General features: G+C 58.5%; 1 protein-coding gene across 1 annotated transcript; it reads right to left on the reverse strand.

Moving 5' to 3' along the window:
* Positions 1-4,315: 4,315 nt before the first annotated feature.
* On the reverse strand, positions 4,316-9,385 carry FOXF1 (forkhead box F1). The gene is made up of 2 exons (XM_004280076.4): positions 7,295-9,385; positions 4,316-5,854 (listed from the first exon to the last, which is right to left on the reverse strand). Exons 1-2 carry the CDS (start codon positions 8,412-8,414, stop codon positions 5,694-5,696), a joined length of 1,281 nt encoding a protein of 426 aa, XP_004280124.3. The 5' UTR covers positions 8,415-9,385; the 3' UTR covers positions 4,316-5,693.
* Positions 9,386-16,192: the final 6,807 nt, after the last annotated feature.

Raw genomic sequence — 16,192 nt, forward strand, 5'->3', positions numbered from 1 at the left:
GGGGGCCTCGAACAGCACCAGCCTTCTGCCTCCGCTGGGGGCTTGGGTTGCCTTGGCCTTGGTGACGTTGCCTCTTTAGGGTGTTGACACGACCGACCCCAAGTATCCTGGTGCTGGAGACAGTGCACTGGTCTGTTGACCCGTGTCAGCCGCTGAATCTTGTCTGACCGGATGGCAGAGGGCAGTGGGTACTCAGTGTCCCTGAATGAGTGAATCTGTGCCAGATGCTTCCTCTGTCCTGTGTTTCGTGCCAACGGTATTTTACACTTGCAGAGTCCGTTGTCCCTCTTCCCCTGCCTATCCCCAGAGCACAGAGATCAATACAGTTAAGGGCCCATGATTTGTCTCAATCCCACAATAAGTCAGTGCGCCATCGTGAGTGGACATGGCTTGCCAGCGAGAGATGCTAAACAAGGGCCTTCCTCCTTAAAACAGCCCAGAACTCTGAGCTCTTGGTACCCAGAAGATTCCAGAGGCAGAGCAGGAGGGCGCAGCCACATATGCTGCCCCAGCTGGCCTCTCTTCCTTGAGCTTCATCTTTTGTTTGAGTTTTTCTCCATTGGACTGAGGGGCCCAAGGAAGTGAAGGGATCTCTCATGGAGGTCCGTGGTGGGAACCTACGAAAACCAGGTCCACTGTCCCAGAGAGGAGGTGAAAGTCAGGGGTCTGAGCTGGGGCTGCTAGGAGGGCCTCCCCCCCCCATCCAGATGCAGGCAGGGGGATCAGAGGGACCCCAGTCCCTCGTGCTGCCCCTGACCATTGCCATCTCCCCAGCGGAGGCAGGAGGCTGGCAGAGGCTGGGTCACGGACCACACTTCAGCTTCCCTCTTTTATCACTAGGCCTCATGGCTGGAGGAAAATGGGTGTCCAGGAGCCATGGGGCACAGTGGTTAGGGACATGGGCTTTGTGGTCAGAAAGTCCTGGGTCTGAGTCCAAATTCTACTTCTTACCAGCAGTGTCTTGATAAAGTCCCCCAACCTCTCTGAGCTCATTTCTGAATCTGGAGTCAAGAGCAGTAAGTTGTAGGACCTGCCTGAGAGGGCTGCCAAGAAGGTGGACAGAGGTGGTGTGGAGAGAGGACGGCCGCGTGGCCAGCGCAAGGCGCCTCCTGCACAAACCCGAGCCCCGCGTCTGCTCGCCTGGGTGCCAAGTGCCCCCCATCAGCTGCTGCTTAGGGTCACGAGCTGGCTGGGCCACTGGGCGGGAGGGGGCAGCAGAGGCCACAATGAGACTCCTTCACCGGGGTTTTCTCAGGAGCCCAGAGAATGCTGGACGAGAGACTCTAAACTTCGCACCCATCAGGACCACCTGGACATCTGCGAGCCTGTGGATTCCCGGGTCCCACCTCCAGAGATTCTAATCCAGTGACTGTCAGCACCTGCCCCTGCCCCTACGTGCAGTGTGAGCAGACACCCCTAGTATTTCTGATGAGGGCAGTTCCTGGGCTGCACTCTGAACCACCCTCAGAAGTGAAGCCCTTGAGCGCAGGGTTAGGAGATCCTGGGGAGGGTCCACATCGGAACCGAACTCCTGACTCAGCCCCGCGTTAGAATTCCATCTTTGGAGCCAAGTGGGACGTCTTCCTTCTCCCTGGGAACGGAGGGAAAGTCCAGGTGTGTCATACTGGAAGATGGGGCGTCCAGCGGTTCCCAAGCTGGTTGCCCGAGTCCCTGAGCAGGAGGCCTTGTAGAATATGGGTTCTTGCAACTCGTTTGACACCCACCCCACACTCCAGGGGAGGAGGATAAGAAATGCGCACCTCATAGCCATTCCTGGCTGGGCATCCTGGAGCTAGGCTGTCCTCTTGCTCCTGGCAGGTGTCACCTCGCTGACCACTGAGGTGAGGAGAACCGAGGCTCCGAGGTAACTTGTCTCACCCAGGTCAAGTGGTGCTGGAGCTGGGACTCTAGCTCCATCTTTGCTCTGCTTCCAGGAGAGCTGCAGGCGGGGAGCCACTCTGCTCCCTGTCCCTAGCCCTCCAGCCCCAAAGGGCAAAGAAAACGGCAGGACCAGGCAGCCACTTCCCCTTCGGAAGCACGCACCCTGAGTGCCGACTGGTCGCCAGGCCTGCAGCTCGCGTCTGCCAGGGGCTGGGGAGCCGGGACACTGCGCCAAGGCGCCGCTGCTGCTGCTGCTGCCGCTTGGGGCTGCGATGGCCTGCAGCCGAGGTTCAGCTGTGTCCCAGCCGTCGGCCCTGCGCAGAGAACTGCCCCGGGAGGTGTAATCCACGAACAGAAGCCCTATCTTGAACATCCTGGCCGCTGCCCCACCTCCTGGCCTATTGTTTTGGGGAGTATTCATACCCTTGGGGTATTTTGACTGCGTTGTTCCAGGACAAACCCCCTAAAGATGTGTGCAGAACTTTTGAATTAATTCTCTTGAAAATGTCCCTAAGCTAGAATGATACCCCTTTATGCACCCAGGGCGTGTGATTTTGCACCAGACTCAGAAGCGCCTTTGCATTTTAAGCTGGTAACTTGCACAATTCGTGCACGCTTTTGTGTTGGCACCGGGGGTGGGAGCTTCATCCCCGTGGTCCCTGTGCGAGCCAGGCCGAAATGGGCCTTGGGGAAGACTCGAGTGAACGTGGTCTTGCGCGGGCGGCTTCGTGAAATCTTGGTCCTGGGCGTGGAGGCAATTATGCCTGTAGAATCTGACCCTTTCGGGTGTGCCTGGAGCCACACTCTCCCCGCGGGGAAGGCTGGACTTTGCTCTCATCCCCAGGCTCCAGTTCAGGCCCCAGGCAGGCCAGGCCCATCCCTGCTCCCTGGGCTGGTTTTCCTGCACAGGCCCCTCTGGGTGCGTCCCACCTGGCCTGGCCCGGACGTGAGCACGCCGGGAGGTCTTGCTGAAATGAAGGCGCTCCGGGGGAGATGAACAGGAGACCGGGGTTCGCCGCCGCCCCCCATCCCCCACTCTGGTCCGGCGGCGCCAAAGCCACGTGCTACCAGGGCGCACCAAGGGGCCAAGGGAGTGGGTGCGGGGGCTGGAGACGCTGCCCGAGAAGACAGGGAGCGCGCCGACTGGGCTGGCATTGGGTTTCTCCTAATCAGCCCCACTTCCCCGGAGCCTCCATCCTAATTGGGGCGCAGGCTCCGATGGAGGAAGCAGGGGGCCCCACGCCTGCCTGCCTGCCTCCCTGCCAAGATTGTCTGGAGCCCCAGCACGACGTTCCTGCACTGGAGGCCTGGGGGCTTTTCTCTGGTCCCGTTCTGGGCACCAACGGGAGGCAGGGGGTGCGGAGAGGTGGCCTCTGCCCCGGAAGACAGTGCGTCCTCCGCCCTCCATGAAGCTGCTCCCCGCCCGCTGCCCAGGAGACCCGGGCCCGCCGCTTCGGCCGCCCAAGACCCCGAGGGACGGAGTCGCCGGCTTCTTCCTGTGCCCTTTATCTCGGTTTTATAGACAGCTGTTAGTTTGGGGCATTAATTGCTTGGGCGAGTTTATTGATAATTTTGATGTAACAGAGCACCGGAGAAATTGCCCTCACGTCCAGAATGTCAGATTTGAGAAGAACCAGGTTCAGAGGCTCACGACCCCACGACGCGGAGAAGCTGTGGTGGGTCCTGAACGGCTGCACCGACAATGTGACTTTATTGTGTTTGTTTTCCTAGGTAGCTGGGAATTGGAATAGAAAGAGGGTCAGCAGGGGAGACAGACTTTTTAAAATGGATTTTTCCCCTAATGATTTAGGGGGAAATGTAAGCAGATTGGAAACATGCCTATCACCTTGCTCTCCCACCAACAGCCTTTTTCCTGCTCAAATTTTACTCGCTTCTCCATTGGGGAAAACCAAGTGCAGGGCACAAAAAAAAAAAAAAAAAACCTACCCCCCCCCAAAAAAAACCTTAAAAGGTGTTCCATGATTTATAACAGCTAGAATATGGGAACAGTAAAGTCTGAAACTCAAAGTACAATTCTCATTGATCTTGGAGTGGCCAAAAGAAAAGTGTAAAATATTTTACGTATATACATATATATATATATATATATATACGTATATATATGTTTTTTCCCCTGGGGGAGGGACAACTATAGTTTTTCTTTAAAGGTTTGCTTATTTCTTTAAAACAAGAAACGACATTTCGAGGGGCAGAGGGCTCCTCTCAAAAAACAGAAGCCAAGAAAAAGAGTTACTCTCGTCCAGATTTCACCTCAGCGTGAAATGAAGAGTGAAAAGAGAAGGATTAGCCAAGAAATAAAAAAGAAGAAAAAAGGATTAAGAATCATCCATACTTTAAATTTAAAAAAAAAAAAGGCTGGAGATCCCAGGCTCGTTTCTGTCTGTATTTGGAAGATATTCTCCAATCCCAATAAAATACTCATGCGATTTTATTTCTAGTTGATACAATATTAAAGGCCATGTACAAATGTTATACATTTTTATTTTTGTTCTTTTTTAGGAAAAAATACACAAAAGGCAAAAACATCCTCAAATTGTCATTTTTATACAGTGCAGAAGGAAATTTAAAATACGTGTCACAAACGCTGCACCCCAGCAGCCAAAATGCTAAAAAAAAAAGGGGGGGGCCTTCATTTTATATATATATATATTTATTTATTTATATAAAACATATGGAAATTTGTCTTTACACAGATCGGACTTAGTTTCAAATTTACAATGGATACCTAAAAAAAAAATCTACGCGGCAAATATTGCCAACAAAGTTACACCATTAATACTGATAAACGGAGGAGCCTATGCGGTGTTTCGATTATTAGGGAAAGAAAGTAGAATAAATAACAGGATGAGCCTTGCTATCGTTTTTTTAAAAGTGCCTTAACCTTTCTGCGTCACCGCAATCCTGAATCCGAGCGCTCAGCGGGCCTTCCCGGTCCCCGCGGCGCCGTGTTTTCCTCACTCTCCCACCAGAAGGTTTACAGTAGAGATCAGGAGACAGCCAGGTCTCGGGAGAAAAACACCGACCAAAAAAGTCAAAATAAAGTTAGAAACCAAACCAAAAACACTGAAGAGAAGGATGGAGAGGAAGGCGGAGGGGGACGGCAGCAGAGGCCCGAGAACCGCCACTTCTGGGCTCCTTCTGGTTTCTTTCCTAAGACGAGCAGTGGCTTCAGAAATGCAAGTTATTCGCACAAGGATCCACCTGTGGTTGATTGGAGGACTTCTGAGGTGGGGAGGGAGAAGGCGATTTCTTGCCCCCCCCTTCCCTGCAAAAGATGGCTCTGAAAGGAGACGCGCATTCCAAGACATTCTTTCAAAAAAAAATTAAAAATAAAAAGATAAATACTCAACCAAAAAATAAAAGTATTTGATAATGACGGTCTCACACGTTTGCCTTTCTCCTTCCCCGACTTTTGCCATTGGAGGGGAAGAGGGGGAGAGACCTCAGCAGAATGCTTGTTTAGATGTTGAGGGTTTTTCCCCAACACAGCACCTTCTCAGCCGGTTTCAATAGGATCAAAAATAGATACTTATTTTTCAACAGCTGCAGTCAGATCAGGCCCCACCACCACCATTTTAAAGAAACTGTTGAGCGGGTGGCGGGGAGGTGCCGACAGCGGGGCTCCGTCGTTGCCTCGGGGATTCCTTTCCCGAATAATCCGGTCGGGGAGGGGTCAAACCCTTTTCTTCTGCCGACGGTTATACCTCGAAAATAAAGCAGTTTCTGGCGATGGGTTCCGAAGTCCCAGTGCTCGGCCAGCCCCTGCCCAGAGGGCCCCGGGGGCTGTGGCCTCACATCACGCACGGCTTGATGTCTTGGTAGGTGACCTGCTGGTGGTAGTAAGAGCCGCCGCCGGCTGAGTGCATGGACGAGGATGCCATTGTGTTGAAAGAGAAGACGAACTCCTTTCGGTCACACATGCTGGGCGACTGCGAGTGATACCGCGGGATGCCTGCGGGGCAGGGCGACAGGAAAGGGGACGTTAAAGGGTTAGCCTCCGGAGGCCAGAGTTCCAGGTGGAGAAGCACCTTTGCCCGAGGGGTGCACGGGGCAGGCTTGCCCGGCTCGGGCGCAGGGCTGGAGGCCTCGCCTCCACAGCGCCTCCCCATGTCTGAGTTCCCGGTCTCCGTAGGGCCGGCGCCCAAAGGGAAGATCCCCAGACACTGGCAAGGATCCCTGCTCCCCTGAGCGCCTGCTGGCTGGGCCTCTCCCACCTTGGACACCGAGCCTGGGCCGGGGCCTTCCAGAGGCTGACGGGGGAAGTGGTGAGAGGGGCTGAGATGCGCCAACAGAGAAGGTCCAGCGGCCTCCACTTTCAGGGCAGCCTGGGGCCTGTGCCTGGGGCTGGGCAGCCACCTTCCAACCCCAAAGGCTGCGGTGGCCCCAGAGCAGCCAGCCGGGCCGGCAGGGGCCAACACGGGGGCCAAGGGTGGCTTCTGCAGAGGAAGGACCCTTTGAGAACCGAGCCTCTGGGACAGCTGGAGCCCGCCTGGAGTTTGAAGCCGCCCAAGCTGGGCAACCCGGTGCAGAGGGCCCCTCCAGCCTCCAGGCCCGGCTCCTCCCCCCACAGGCTGCTGACAGCTGACTCCTGGCAGGCCCCTGCTTGGATCACTCCAAGCTCTTCTCAGAACCAGGCCCAGAAGGCTGCTAGCGGGTGCCGAGATGGAGGGTTCAGAGGGGAAGATTGCTGTGCACCTTCCTTCTCGGAGGATTGGGGGTGGGGCGGTACCTGGAGACCTGAAAACCTGGCTCCTGAGAAACAGGCTGTGTGGGGGGCCTGCAACTCTCACCCTCGATCGGGTCCCCTCTCTGCCTCTGTCACCACAAAATGCCCTGACTCAATGTTCGCGTGGCCCAGGCCTGATTCCTGAAAGGCCGGGCTCTGAGCCTCTGAGCAGGCGTGCAGCCCGGCCGGCTTTGGGCCTAACTCTTCCGTCCTGCCCGGCTCAGAGCAGAGGCGGCTCTCCGGCAGCTTTTCTGGGGCGAGTGGGGAGAGTGAGCCAGCTGTCCGGGGCTGGGCCTGGCTCCATCCCGGGAACTTGCTGAGGTGTGAGGGGGCTAAGGGACCTGAGGGGACTTAGAATATTGGAGTCTAATAAGTCTTTTTGGTGAGGACGGGGCCTACCTGGCCAGGCTGGGGCAGCCAGCAGCTGGGAGTTGAAACAGAAAAGGAGAGAAAACGACATCTTAGTCTATACTGGGGGCTCCAGGCTGCACTCGCGTCTCAAATGGGGGGAGGTGGGGCTGAGAGGCACCCTGGGGAGCTTGGCACCGCACAGAAGTGGCCGCAGGCTGTGGCCCAGGGCGGTCAGCAGCTTCAGGGGGCTGGGTCTGCAGTGCACTCACAGATGTGCTCCCCTCAGGACTGGGACAGTTCAACCTCCCCACTCACCTTGCAGCTCTGCTGGGGTGTTGTGACTGTTCTGGTGCAGATACGGCTGGTCCAGGGAATGCGTGGAGAGGCTGCCGGACAGGGGGTTGGCCGCGGGGTTGCAGGGGGACAGGGGCTGCTGCTTGATGTAGGAGGCGCTGCTGTTGAGCGCCGCGGAGGCGGAGGGCGGCCAGGCGGCCGCCGAGCCTGAGTAGACGGCGTGGGGCTCCATGACCCCACCGGCGGCCGCGGGCAGCAGTGGGGAAGCAGGCACCGAGCTGTCGTGGTGCGGGTACTCGCCGGCCGCCGCGGCGCCGCAGCTGCCCATGTACGAGTGGCCACCGTTGGCGGGCAGGTGGGGCACCGAGTGGCTGGGCAAAGCCATGCCGTCCACGTTGCCCGGCAAGTGGCCGTTCATCATGCCCAGACCTCCCTCCAGCGCCAGGCTGTTGGGCGGGCACGAGAGGCCGCCGGCGGAGCCCTGGAAGCTGTAGGTGTCCGGGAGGTGGTTGAAGCCGAGCCCGTTCATCATGCTGTACATGGGCTTGAGCGCCTGGCATTTCCTTCGGAAGCCGCGCGGCCGCCGCCGAAAGGAGCCCTCCTCGAACATGAACTCACTGGCCGGGTCGATGGTCCAGTAGTGGCCCTTGCCCGGCCGCCCGAGGCCCTTGGGCAGCTTGATGAAGCACTCATTGAGCGAGAGGTTGTGGCGCACCGAGTTCTTCCAGCCCTGGTAGGAGCCGCGGAAGAAGGGGAAGCGGCTCTGCAGGAACTGGTAGATCTCGCTGAGTGTCAGGCGCTTGGTGGGCGAGCTCTGGATGGCCATGACGATGAGCGCGATGTACGAGTAGGGCGGCTTCTCGGGGCGCCGGATGCCGGCGTTGGTCTTCTTGGCCTTGGACGGGCCGGACGACGCGGGGTCCATGGCCGCGCCGCCTCCCCCGCCGCCGCCGTGCGGTGGCTGCTGCTTCTCGGGCGCCGAAGACATCGGGTGGCTGCTGCCGCCGCCGCCGCTGCCGCTGCTGCTCTGCGCCGCCGAAGAGCCGGGAGGAGGAGGAGGAGGAGGAAGAGGAGGGGGAGGGGGAGGAGGGCAAGGGGGAGGGGGCTGCGCGCGCGGGGCTGGCTGCACCTCTGCCGTCATCGGCGGCCACTTCTCCCGAGCGAGCCTCGGCGCGCCCTCCCCCGCCCGCTCGCTCGCTCGCTCGCTCGTCCTCCCCGAGGAGCTGATGGATCCGCGGGCGGTTGGCGCAGAGCCCCCTCTCTCTCCAGCTGCCTCCTCCCCCCACCTACTCTCCTCCCTCTTTCCCTCTCGCCCTCCCACAAGGGAAGGAGCCGAGCAGAGGCTGAGAGAAGGCTCTCTGCAGCCTGGGCGGAGGCCGCTAGGAAGCCCCCCACCGGTTTTGCGGGGGAGGCACCACCTCTCGGGCCGGTGGCCGTGCGCCCCCGCGGGGAGCAGCGCTCGGTCCCCACCACCCGCGGCGCTCGGCTCCACGACTCCAGCCGAGGCCGCCCTCTCTGCCTTGTCTCTCGGCGGCGTCTCGCGGGCCGGCGTAAGACCCTCCAGGAGTTCCCTCCCCTCCCTGCCCCCCTCCGGCCCCCGCGGTGGTGGGCGCTTAAAGGGCCCCCACCTTCGCCTCCCAGCGTCCGCCTGCAGAACCCGCCCCGCCTCCACCAACCTGGCGAGCAAGTGTTAAAGCGCCCTCGGCCCGCGGTTCAGCCCAGCTGCGCGCAGGCCCCCCGCCTTCCCTGCCCGGCCCGCGCGGAGGAAAACGCACCCCGGATCCCGGGCCTTCCCCGACGCGTACTGCTCGGTGGCAAATCGCAACTGCAGTGGCGGCCGTGGCCGCCGGGTCGTGACCATCGCGGACGCAGCCGGTTCGGCTACGGGTCCCCGCGGCCGGCGGGCGTGTGTTCCCGCGAGGGACCGCCTACCCACTCTCCCCGCCCCGGGAAGGACTGCGCCGCGCCCGGGACTTTTCGGACTCGCCCAGCCCGGCGCGAGCGGGCGGGCAGCCGATGGAGCCGAGCGCGGGCGGAAAACGAAAGCGCAGGGCGGGTCGCTGCCGCTTTGTCTCCGGCGCCGCAGGCTGTTCGGGGAGCGAGTGAGAACCTCTGGCCTTGCGGAGACCAACATCTCACGGGCTTCCCGAACAGGCGGCCACGCTCATTCACTTACTTGTGCACTCGTGCACACACATGCATACACTGATGCACATGCAAACCCGGTAAATTTCGCAGACTCAGACGTGCAAACTCACACCCACGCGTTCGTTCCCACTCACGCGCACACGGCGCTCAGGCATGTGCGTGCCCACTCGTGCGCTCACTCACGCGCACACAAAAGGCCCACAGGAGCTTCAATTCGCACCTACTCCCACTCATGTGCACACTAGCCACGCTGATCTGAGCTCACACATAACTCAGTTGACCCCCCCCCCAGCATACACACTGAAAACCCGCCTATTTGGCCCCGCAGTCCCTGTGTCCCCGCTTCCCAAGAGCAGGTTCCGATTTCTCGCAGATGGTAAAGGCCCTGGCAGGAAGTTTATACGGTTCAACGTAAACACATTCTGGGGGATTCTTTAATAATAATAATAGAGAATTCCGCGTGCGCGGGGGGAGTTGGCCTAATGCCCCTGTGGGCTCGGCCTGCCGCCGCCGCGGGGGCCTCTGACATTGAGCGCCAGGCCAGGTTCCGGAAAGCAGTCTGCGCGGGCGGGGAGCATGGGCCCGGGCGGCCCTCGCGCGCCGGGCTGCCCGCAGCGGGGGGCTCGCACGCAGCCTTACCCCGCCAACCTCCCGGCGCTGGGGTGCGGGCTAGGACGGGGTAGGGGGGACGGTGGCGCCGAGCGCAGGATGGCGCAGGAGCCGGGCGCAACGCCGCACGCGGGGACCCAGGTGAGTGCTGGTCGCTCGCAGACTTCGGAGGAGGGAGGCGAGGGGTGTTTTCGCGGGTCGTCGCCAGGAGCCAGGACGCCGTGCTGCGGCGCGAGCTGGGGCGAGAGGCGTGTGCCGGGCTCGGAGTGTGGCCCCGCGGCGCTTTTCAAAGCCCACCGGCCTCTCGGGTTTCTCGGGCCTCCTTGTCAACCCGCTGACGCCCCTCCTCGCTCCGACGCCTTCAGCTTCGGCGGTAGACGCCTCGTCGCCTTCGGGACGCCTGGCACGTCCATGCGAGGAGCTGGGGGTCTCGGCGGCGTAGCCTGCCCTGGCGGAGCGCGCTCGCGGGAGACTAGAAAGCCAGCTTCTCTGCGCTGCGCTTTCGCTCGGCTCCCCCGGCCTCGGCTCCGCACGCAGGCAGGGGTCGGTCGGCAGGGGAAGGGTGAGTGTGGGATGTGACCGCGTCGTGTGCGGTTGTCTTCGCGCAGGTAGACGCGCGCTGGCAGACCCACTCCCACTTCCCAGAGCCCACCCAGCATCCACCGACCGCAGGCATCCTGAGCACCGCGCACAGCCTCGGCCTCCATACGTCAGAGAACACCCCTCACACAGCTCAGGCGCCCCAACCCTTGCAGGAGCGCTCTGGCCTGCCCACCGCCGAGGACATACTTTCGGTTACGTGCACACACTCCTGCGCTGCGCGTTCGCCCACGCACAGCCCGCCGCACATGCACACGCAATCGCACGCACGGCCGCTCCACTCGCGCGCGCACACGTCCACGCACACGCAATCTCACATTTCTCTCTCCATCACTTTTTTTTTTTTTTTTCCCGCCAGACGGCAGCTGCAGGGTAGGAGGCCCCGCGGCGCTGGGAGGGAAGTTCCCGAGAAGGGGTCGCTACTACCAGCTGCCGGGAGCACATCTGGCCGTTAGAAGAGAGGCTATTGGGGGAGGTTGCCCCACTCCCAAGGCAGAGAGGGGTGCAACGCAAAGCCCCGAGGCTCCCAGAAAGTGATAGTAACCCCTCCCTTTCTCTCGCTCCTCCCCCACTGACAGGACGCTCCAAAATGAGGGGGCTCTATAGAGCATGAAGTTGGGGCCCCTTTTTCCAGTAGCCCCCTTCCCTCTTAGGCCCTCTCTAGTTGGGAGAGGGCTACAGATTCCGTCTTCAGCTAACCCACAGATCAGTTTCCCTCACTCCTGCCCATCACTGTTTCTCAGCGGCTCCCTTTGCAGGCTCCTGTGTGTTTTGGGGTGGGAAAACTCCGGCCTTCCTGGGAGGAAGTGTGGAGTCAGGGCCCCGCCTGGCCTCCACTTACCCCGAGGTCTAACAGTAGAATAGACTTTGCCGGGGAAGGCCAGCAGTTGCTGTGCCCAGGGAGAGGCTGAACGGCCTCCGAGCCTCAGGAATGCGGCAGACAGAGGCTCTCCCCCAACCCCGCATCTCCACTGGGGCAGGAGGTAAAGTGGAGGGGAATGAGTTCCAGCTGTGTGATTTGGAGGTCCCCCCCCCCCAGTTCTGGAAAGAGCCACAGCCATGGCAAGGAGGGCTTTCCCAGGTGGCCGGAGACTAAGCTCTCGCCTCTTAAGATGCCCTGAGAGGTCGCTCCTGATCCTGTCTTTGGGGGATGGAGAAACCGAGGCCCTGGCCTGGGTCGGCCGGCGCTGCCGAGCGAGCATCTCTCTGTGGTTTGCTCCGCCTCCAGGGGCTGACTGTCATCGAATTTTACCCTCCCAGATGCCTCGTTACAGGCCGAGAGTGGAGAGAGAGGGGTGTCTAGAGATGCTTCTGTTGCCCCCTACCCCTGGCTTTCCAGGCTCAAGGGCCCTGAGACCCACTGGAGAACTGACGGTGATAAAATAATAACCACCGCCACAAACACATGACGATAATAGGATTTATCGATTGCCGGCCATGCACCCGGTATTGAGATACACCTTATAAACACCTCTCAGATGTTCTTGGTGTTTCTCTGGGCTGTGAATCCCTTTGATAAACTGTTGAAAACTAAAACCCTACACCCACCCCTTCCAGAGGAAAGATACCTGCGACATTTGTAGAATGATTTTCAAGGTTTCACCAAATGCCTGGAGCCCACCCATGAATCCCCAACCTCCCATCCACGAAGCCAGGACTGTGGTTAAACACCCCAAGGATACTTGTTTAACCTTCACAGATGACCCTACCAGGTCAATATTATCCCTCCCTTTACAGATGGGCTCAGTGACATTGCCTCACGTCCTAGGTCACCCTGCAGAGGCAGGACACAAATCCAGGTCTGAGCAGGACCGGGGTTAAGCCTCCGGAGTACAGGGCAGAGACTGTCTACGTGCAGACTCACAATCGTGGTCCGAATTTGAATCCAGCCTCCACTATGTAGTGATGTTGCATAAGCCATTTATGCATTTGTTCCTTGTCTTTTTTTGGCAGGGAGTGGGAGGGTGGGATTTATTGGGTGATTTTTTTCCCCAGCTTTATTGAGATACAATTAACTCATCGGGTATGTTTCAGGTGTGCAGAGTGTTGATTTGATACATTTATATGTTGCAAAATGACACCATCCCATCACGTAGTTACCATTTCTTTCTTTTGTTTTCTTTTCTTTTTTTGGGGGGGAGTGAGAACGTAAAAGATCTCTCTTAGCAGCGTTTAAATATACGATACAGTGTTGTTAGCTGTAATCCCCACGCTGTAACTTAGTGTCTTCATCTAAAAAATGGGACGAATAATGGCGTCTATTTCTTAGGGCTGTTGGGAGGATTGGACAAGACTGTGCAGAGAAAGACAGGCTCTCCAAACAGACAGAAACAAACAAAACCCCCAGGGGCCCAGCTCCAGGGACTGTCGGAGAAAACGCAGACAGGGATTCGGGCAGCTCTCTGCTCTTAGCGCAGAGATCTATCAAGAACACCCACCCATCCCAAATCCAATCTGCGCTCCAGCGCCGGCCCCAGGAACCCCAAAATGGGGAGGGGGGTGTAAAAACAGACACGCCTGCCATGTCTCCCACTCCCCGAACCCAAGGTATTTTTACTGGCTAATTGCTTAAGTGAAGCCGCCCGGGCCGAGAGCGCGCCGTAACCCGAGCAGGGAACCAGATCCAGCTCGGATTGTGCCCGGGCCGGCAGCGCGGGCGCGGGCGCGGGCGGGGGCGGGGGCGGGGGCGGCCGCCGACCACCCACCGCGAGGGCAGCCGCCCTGCTCTGCATTAGCGCCGGCCCGCACCTCCCTCGTCCCCGCTCCCTCGAACCCCTTCCCCGGCGACGTCCAAAGGCGACAGAAGGTAGCGCGGGCCGGGCCCCAGACCAAGGTGGGCGTTTGGCAGTAAAGGAAGCCTCTTGGCTTGCGGACGTCGGTGGGGGATTAGGGGTGGGAAGTTTGTGGTGAAAATGCGGCCCTGGGGACAGGAGACTGTGGGGAGAAGCGTCAGAGTCAGGAGGAGAGGGCACCCTCTCCCCGTTACAGGGCGATCTGTGCACAGAGTAAGTGGGGTATTTCTCTGCAGACTCTGGAGGTGCACACATATCGCGCGTGCCAATGTGCAGAATATTATCCAGAGAGCAGGAACTATAGAACTAGAGAGGCACCGGGTAGTGCCCCGTAAGTGTGATCGTGTCAGGTGGGTGTACAGTGTAAGGCCTGTGTGCACGGAATAGCACAAGGTGTGCAAATATAACTTTCCTGAGCTGAACATTATTAGGGTGTGGGTACCGCATAGTGGCTTCATGCATAATGAATGTTTTAAGATGTGAATAATATGACACGTTGTGTGTGCAGAATATTTGAGGGCAATAAGAAGTGTCTTGTACACCAAATATTCTAAAGTGTGTGTAGTATGTAGCAGGTTATGCACACTGGGGTGTGTACAGCATCACGTATTCTGGACAGAATACTGTAGGCTCTGCGGACCATATGATATAGAACTACGTGGACTGTTGTAAGGTGTGTGCGTGATATAATGGGTTGTATTGGACATGATACAGTGGTTTCACACGCACATCGTAAAGTACGGCGCGGTGCCTGTGCGCACGGAGCATCCCGGGCAGCGTTTCGCAAGGAGAGGGGTCTGCGCTGTGACGCTGTGTCTGCCCCAGCGTCAGGCAGTGCGTTTGCAGTGGAGCATGGTGGCATGAGTAGAACACCGTCAGGAGGTCTGCACGCAGCCAAGCATGCAATAATAAAAATACAGAGCTCACACATCCGACGGTCATGGAGGCCTGACCTTGTGCCCTCGCTAGGCACCTCAAGGCCACCACTCGCTCAGTCACCCCCACCATAACCCTGGGAGGCAGGTTCTGTTCTGATCTCAGGTCCCAGGGAAGTGAGTGATTCTCCTACTCTGTTTTTGTAGTGACAGAGCAACTTTCCTGCCCTGTGTCGTGCCGGGAAGGGAGGGCTGTCCTCGTCGGCATGGCATGGTGTGGGGATGTGGGGACGATTTACCTTCTGTGCGGGTCTTTGAGAGGCTGTGAGCTCAGAACCGTGTAAGCCTCTGTCTGCAGCCAGCACAGAAAAGACGCAGAGACAAGGAACGTGGGCAGAATGAGCACTAGAAGGGACCCCAAGTCCTGGGGAGCCCCAGCGCCCTCAGAAGGCCATTGGGGAGGCTCCTGCTCTGTGCTGCACACCCACACCTCGGGGTGCTGTCCCTGCTTGTGCCCGTTGCTGCCAGCCAAGCTCTAAACTAAGGCAGTCCTGTTGTCTCCTCTTGTCAATGGCAAGTCAGATTCTGGGGCCCCTTAGAGTGTTCCTGGGGCTACCCCACAGTGGGGAGGAGAGAGAGCCCTACCCTCTGGCTTCACTGGCCCGGCCACACCCTGCTCGACACAGATGCGGCTCCGAAACGGCACCTGTGGGGACCACTAGGGCCATGCTTGGGGAGCAGCTGAGGCAAGGGTTATCCCTGACCCAGGTCCTGGCGGTTCATCTCCCCTGTCAGCTGTACATTAGGGAGAGGTTCATATTTTGGTCCAAAAAAAAAAAAAAAGAGCCTCGTCTTTGTGCTGCTGCAGCCCTGCGATTGCCCCTCCACTTGGCCTTTTACCCAAAAGCACGCATTTTCCATGACGTTCTTCAATGAAATATTTGACAACATTGCAGCCCAGGAATTTACAGCCCTCTTCCCCTCGAGATTTTTGGGAGTTTTCTGGCATTAGCAGTGCATACTGCTCTAAGGAACAGGGAGCGCTCCGGGGACGCTGCGTGTCCTGGGGCTCCCTCCCCGGTGCCTGGCCTGGCTGCAGCCCTCCTTCCCGCGGGGGCACGCTCCAAAGCCTCCGATGTGTCTTTATCCCCGGTGCCTGGACAGCTGCTCTCAAAAAGATGGCGAGAAGACGTTCACTCCATCATGGGGGGGTGTGAGGGAGGGAGTGGGTCCCAGATCTTGTTTCTGAGGAAAGGACCCACACGGAGGGAGAAAAAGAGGCATCTCCCAAGAGGTACGGCTGAGAGAAAGCGACTGGTCCTCAACACTTATTGGGGGGGGGGGCGCCCCGTGGAAATAACTCCTCTGGGGGCAGGGGGAGCGGATAGTGTAGAGAGAGACGATGAAAATGAGTGAGTTTCCAAAAAAAAAAAAACCAAAAGGAAAATATAAATTAAATTTCAAACGTCAGATATTTTCTATTTCTCAGGTTCAAGGGGGAGATAAAACAACACACACCACCTTCGGGGATCAGGGGGTTTAGAAGAGGGCGAGATGAGGAAATGAGGGCCAGGCTAAGTAGGGACGGGGCGGGAGTGTGCTCCGAGTGGGTCCTTAATCAGAAGCAGCAATTTGCCCCCAGAATCCTGGCAGCGTGCGCACCCAAAATGTGCCTGTTGGTCTCCCTGATAGCTTGTGATGCTCTATGTCCACTTAGAGGGTGTGGGAAATACGAAAACAAGTGTTATCTCTAGGGAGAAAACAGAATCCGCGCAGCCCAGAGTGCCTGCGGGAAGAAGGGACTTCACCTGCCTGAGCGCGGCCCAGAGCCCCGGGTTTGCTGAGGAAATGGAGGTGACGGACGTGCTCTTTCCACGCCTCCCCCGCACCCCAGG

Source organism: Orcinus orca, chromosome 20 (genome assembly GCF_937001465.1).
Source record: "Orcinus orca chromosome 20, mOrcOrc1.1, whole genome shotgun sequence".
NCBI classification, from domain to species: Eukaryota; Metazoa; Chordata; class Mammalia; order Artiodactyla; family Delphinidae; genus Orcinus; species Orcinus orca.

What these genes read in the sequence shown, in the direction of transcription:
- FOXF1 (XM_004280076.4), bottom strand. Translation starts at nt 8,414, where the DNA reads ATGACGGCAGAGGTGCAGCCAGCCCCGCGCGCGCAGCCCCCTCCCCCT. An exon ending in CACCCCAGCAGAGCTGCAAG is followed by an intron (nt 5,855 to 7,294) that starts GTGAGTGGGGAG and finishes CCTGCCCCGCAG; the next exon opens with GCATCCCGCGGTATCACTCG.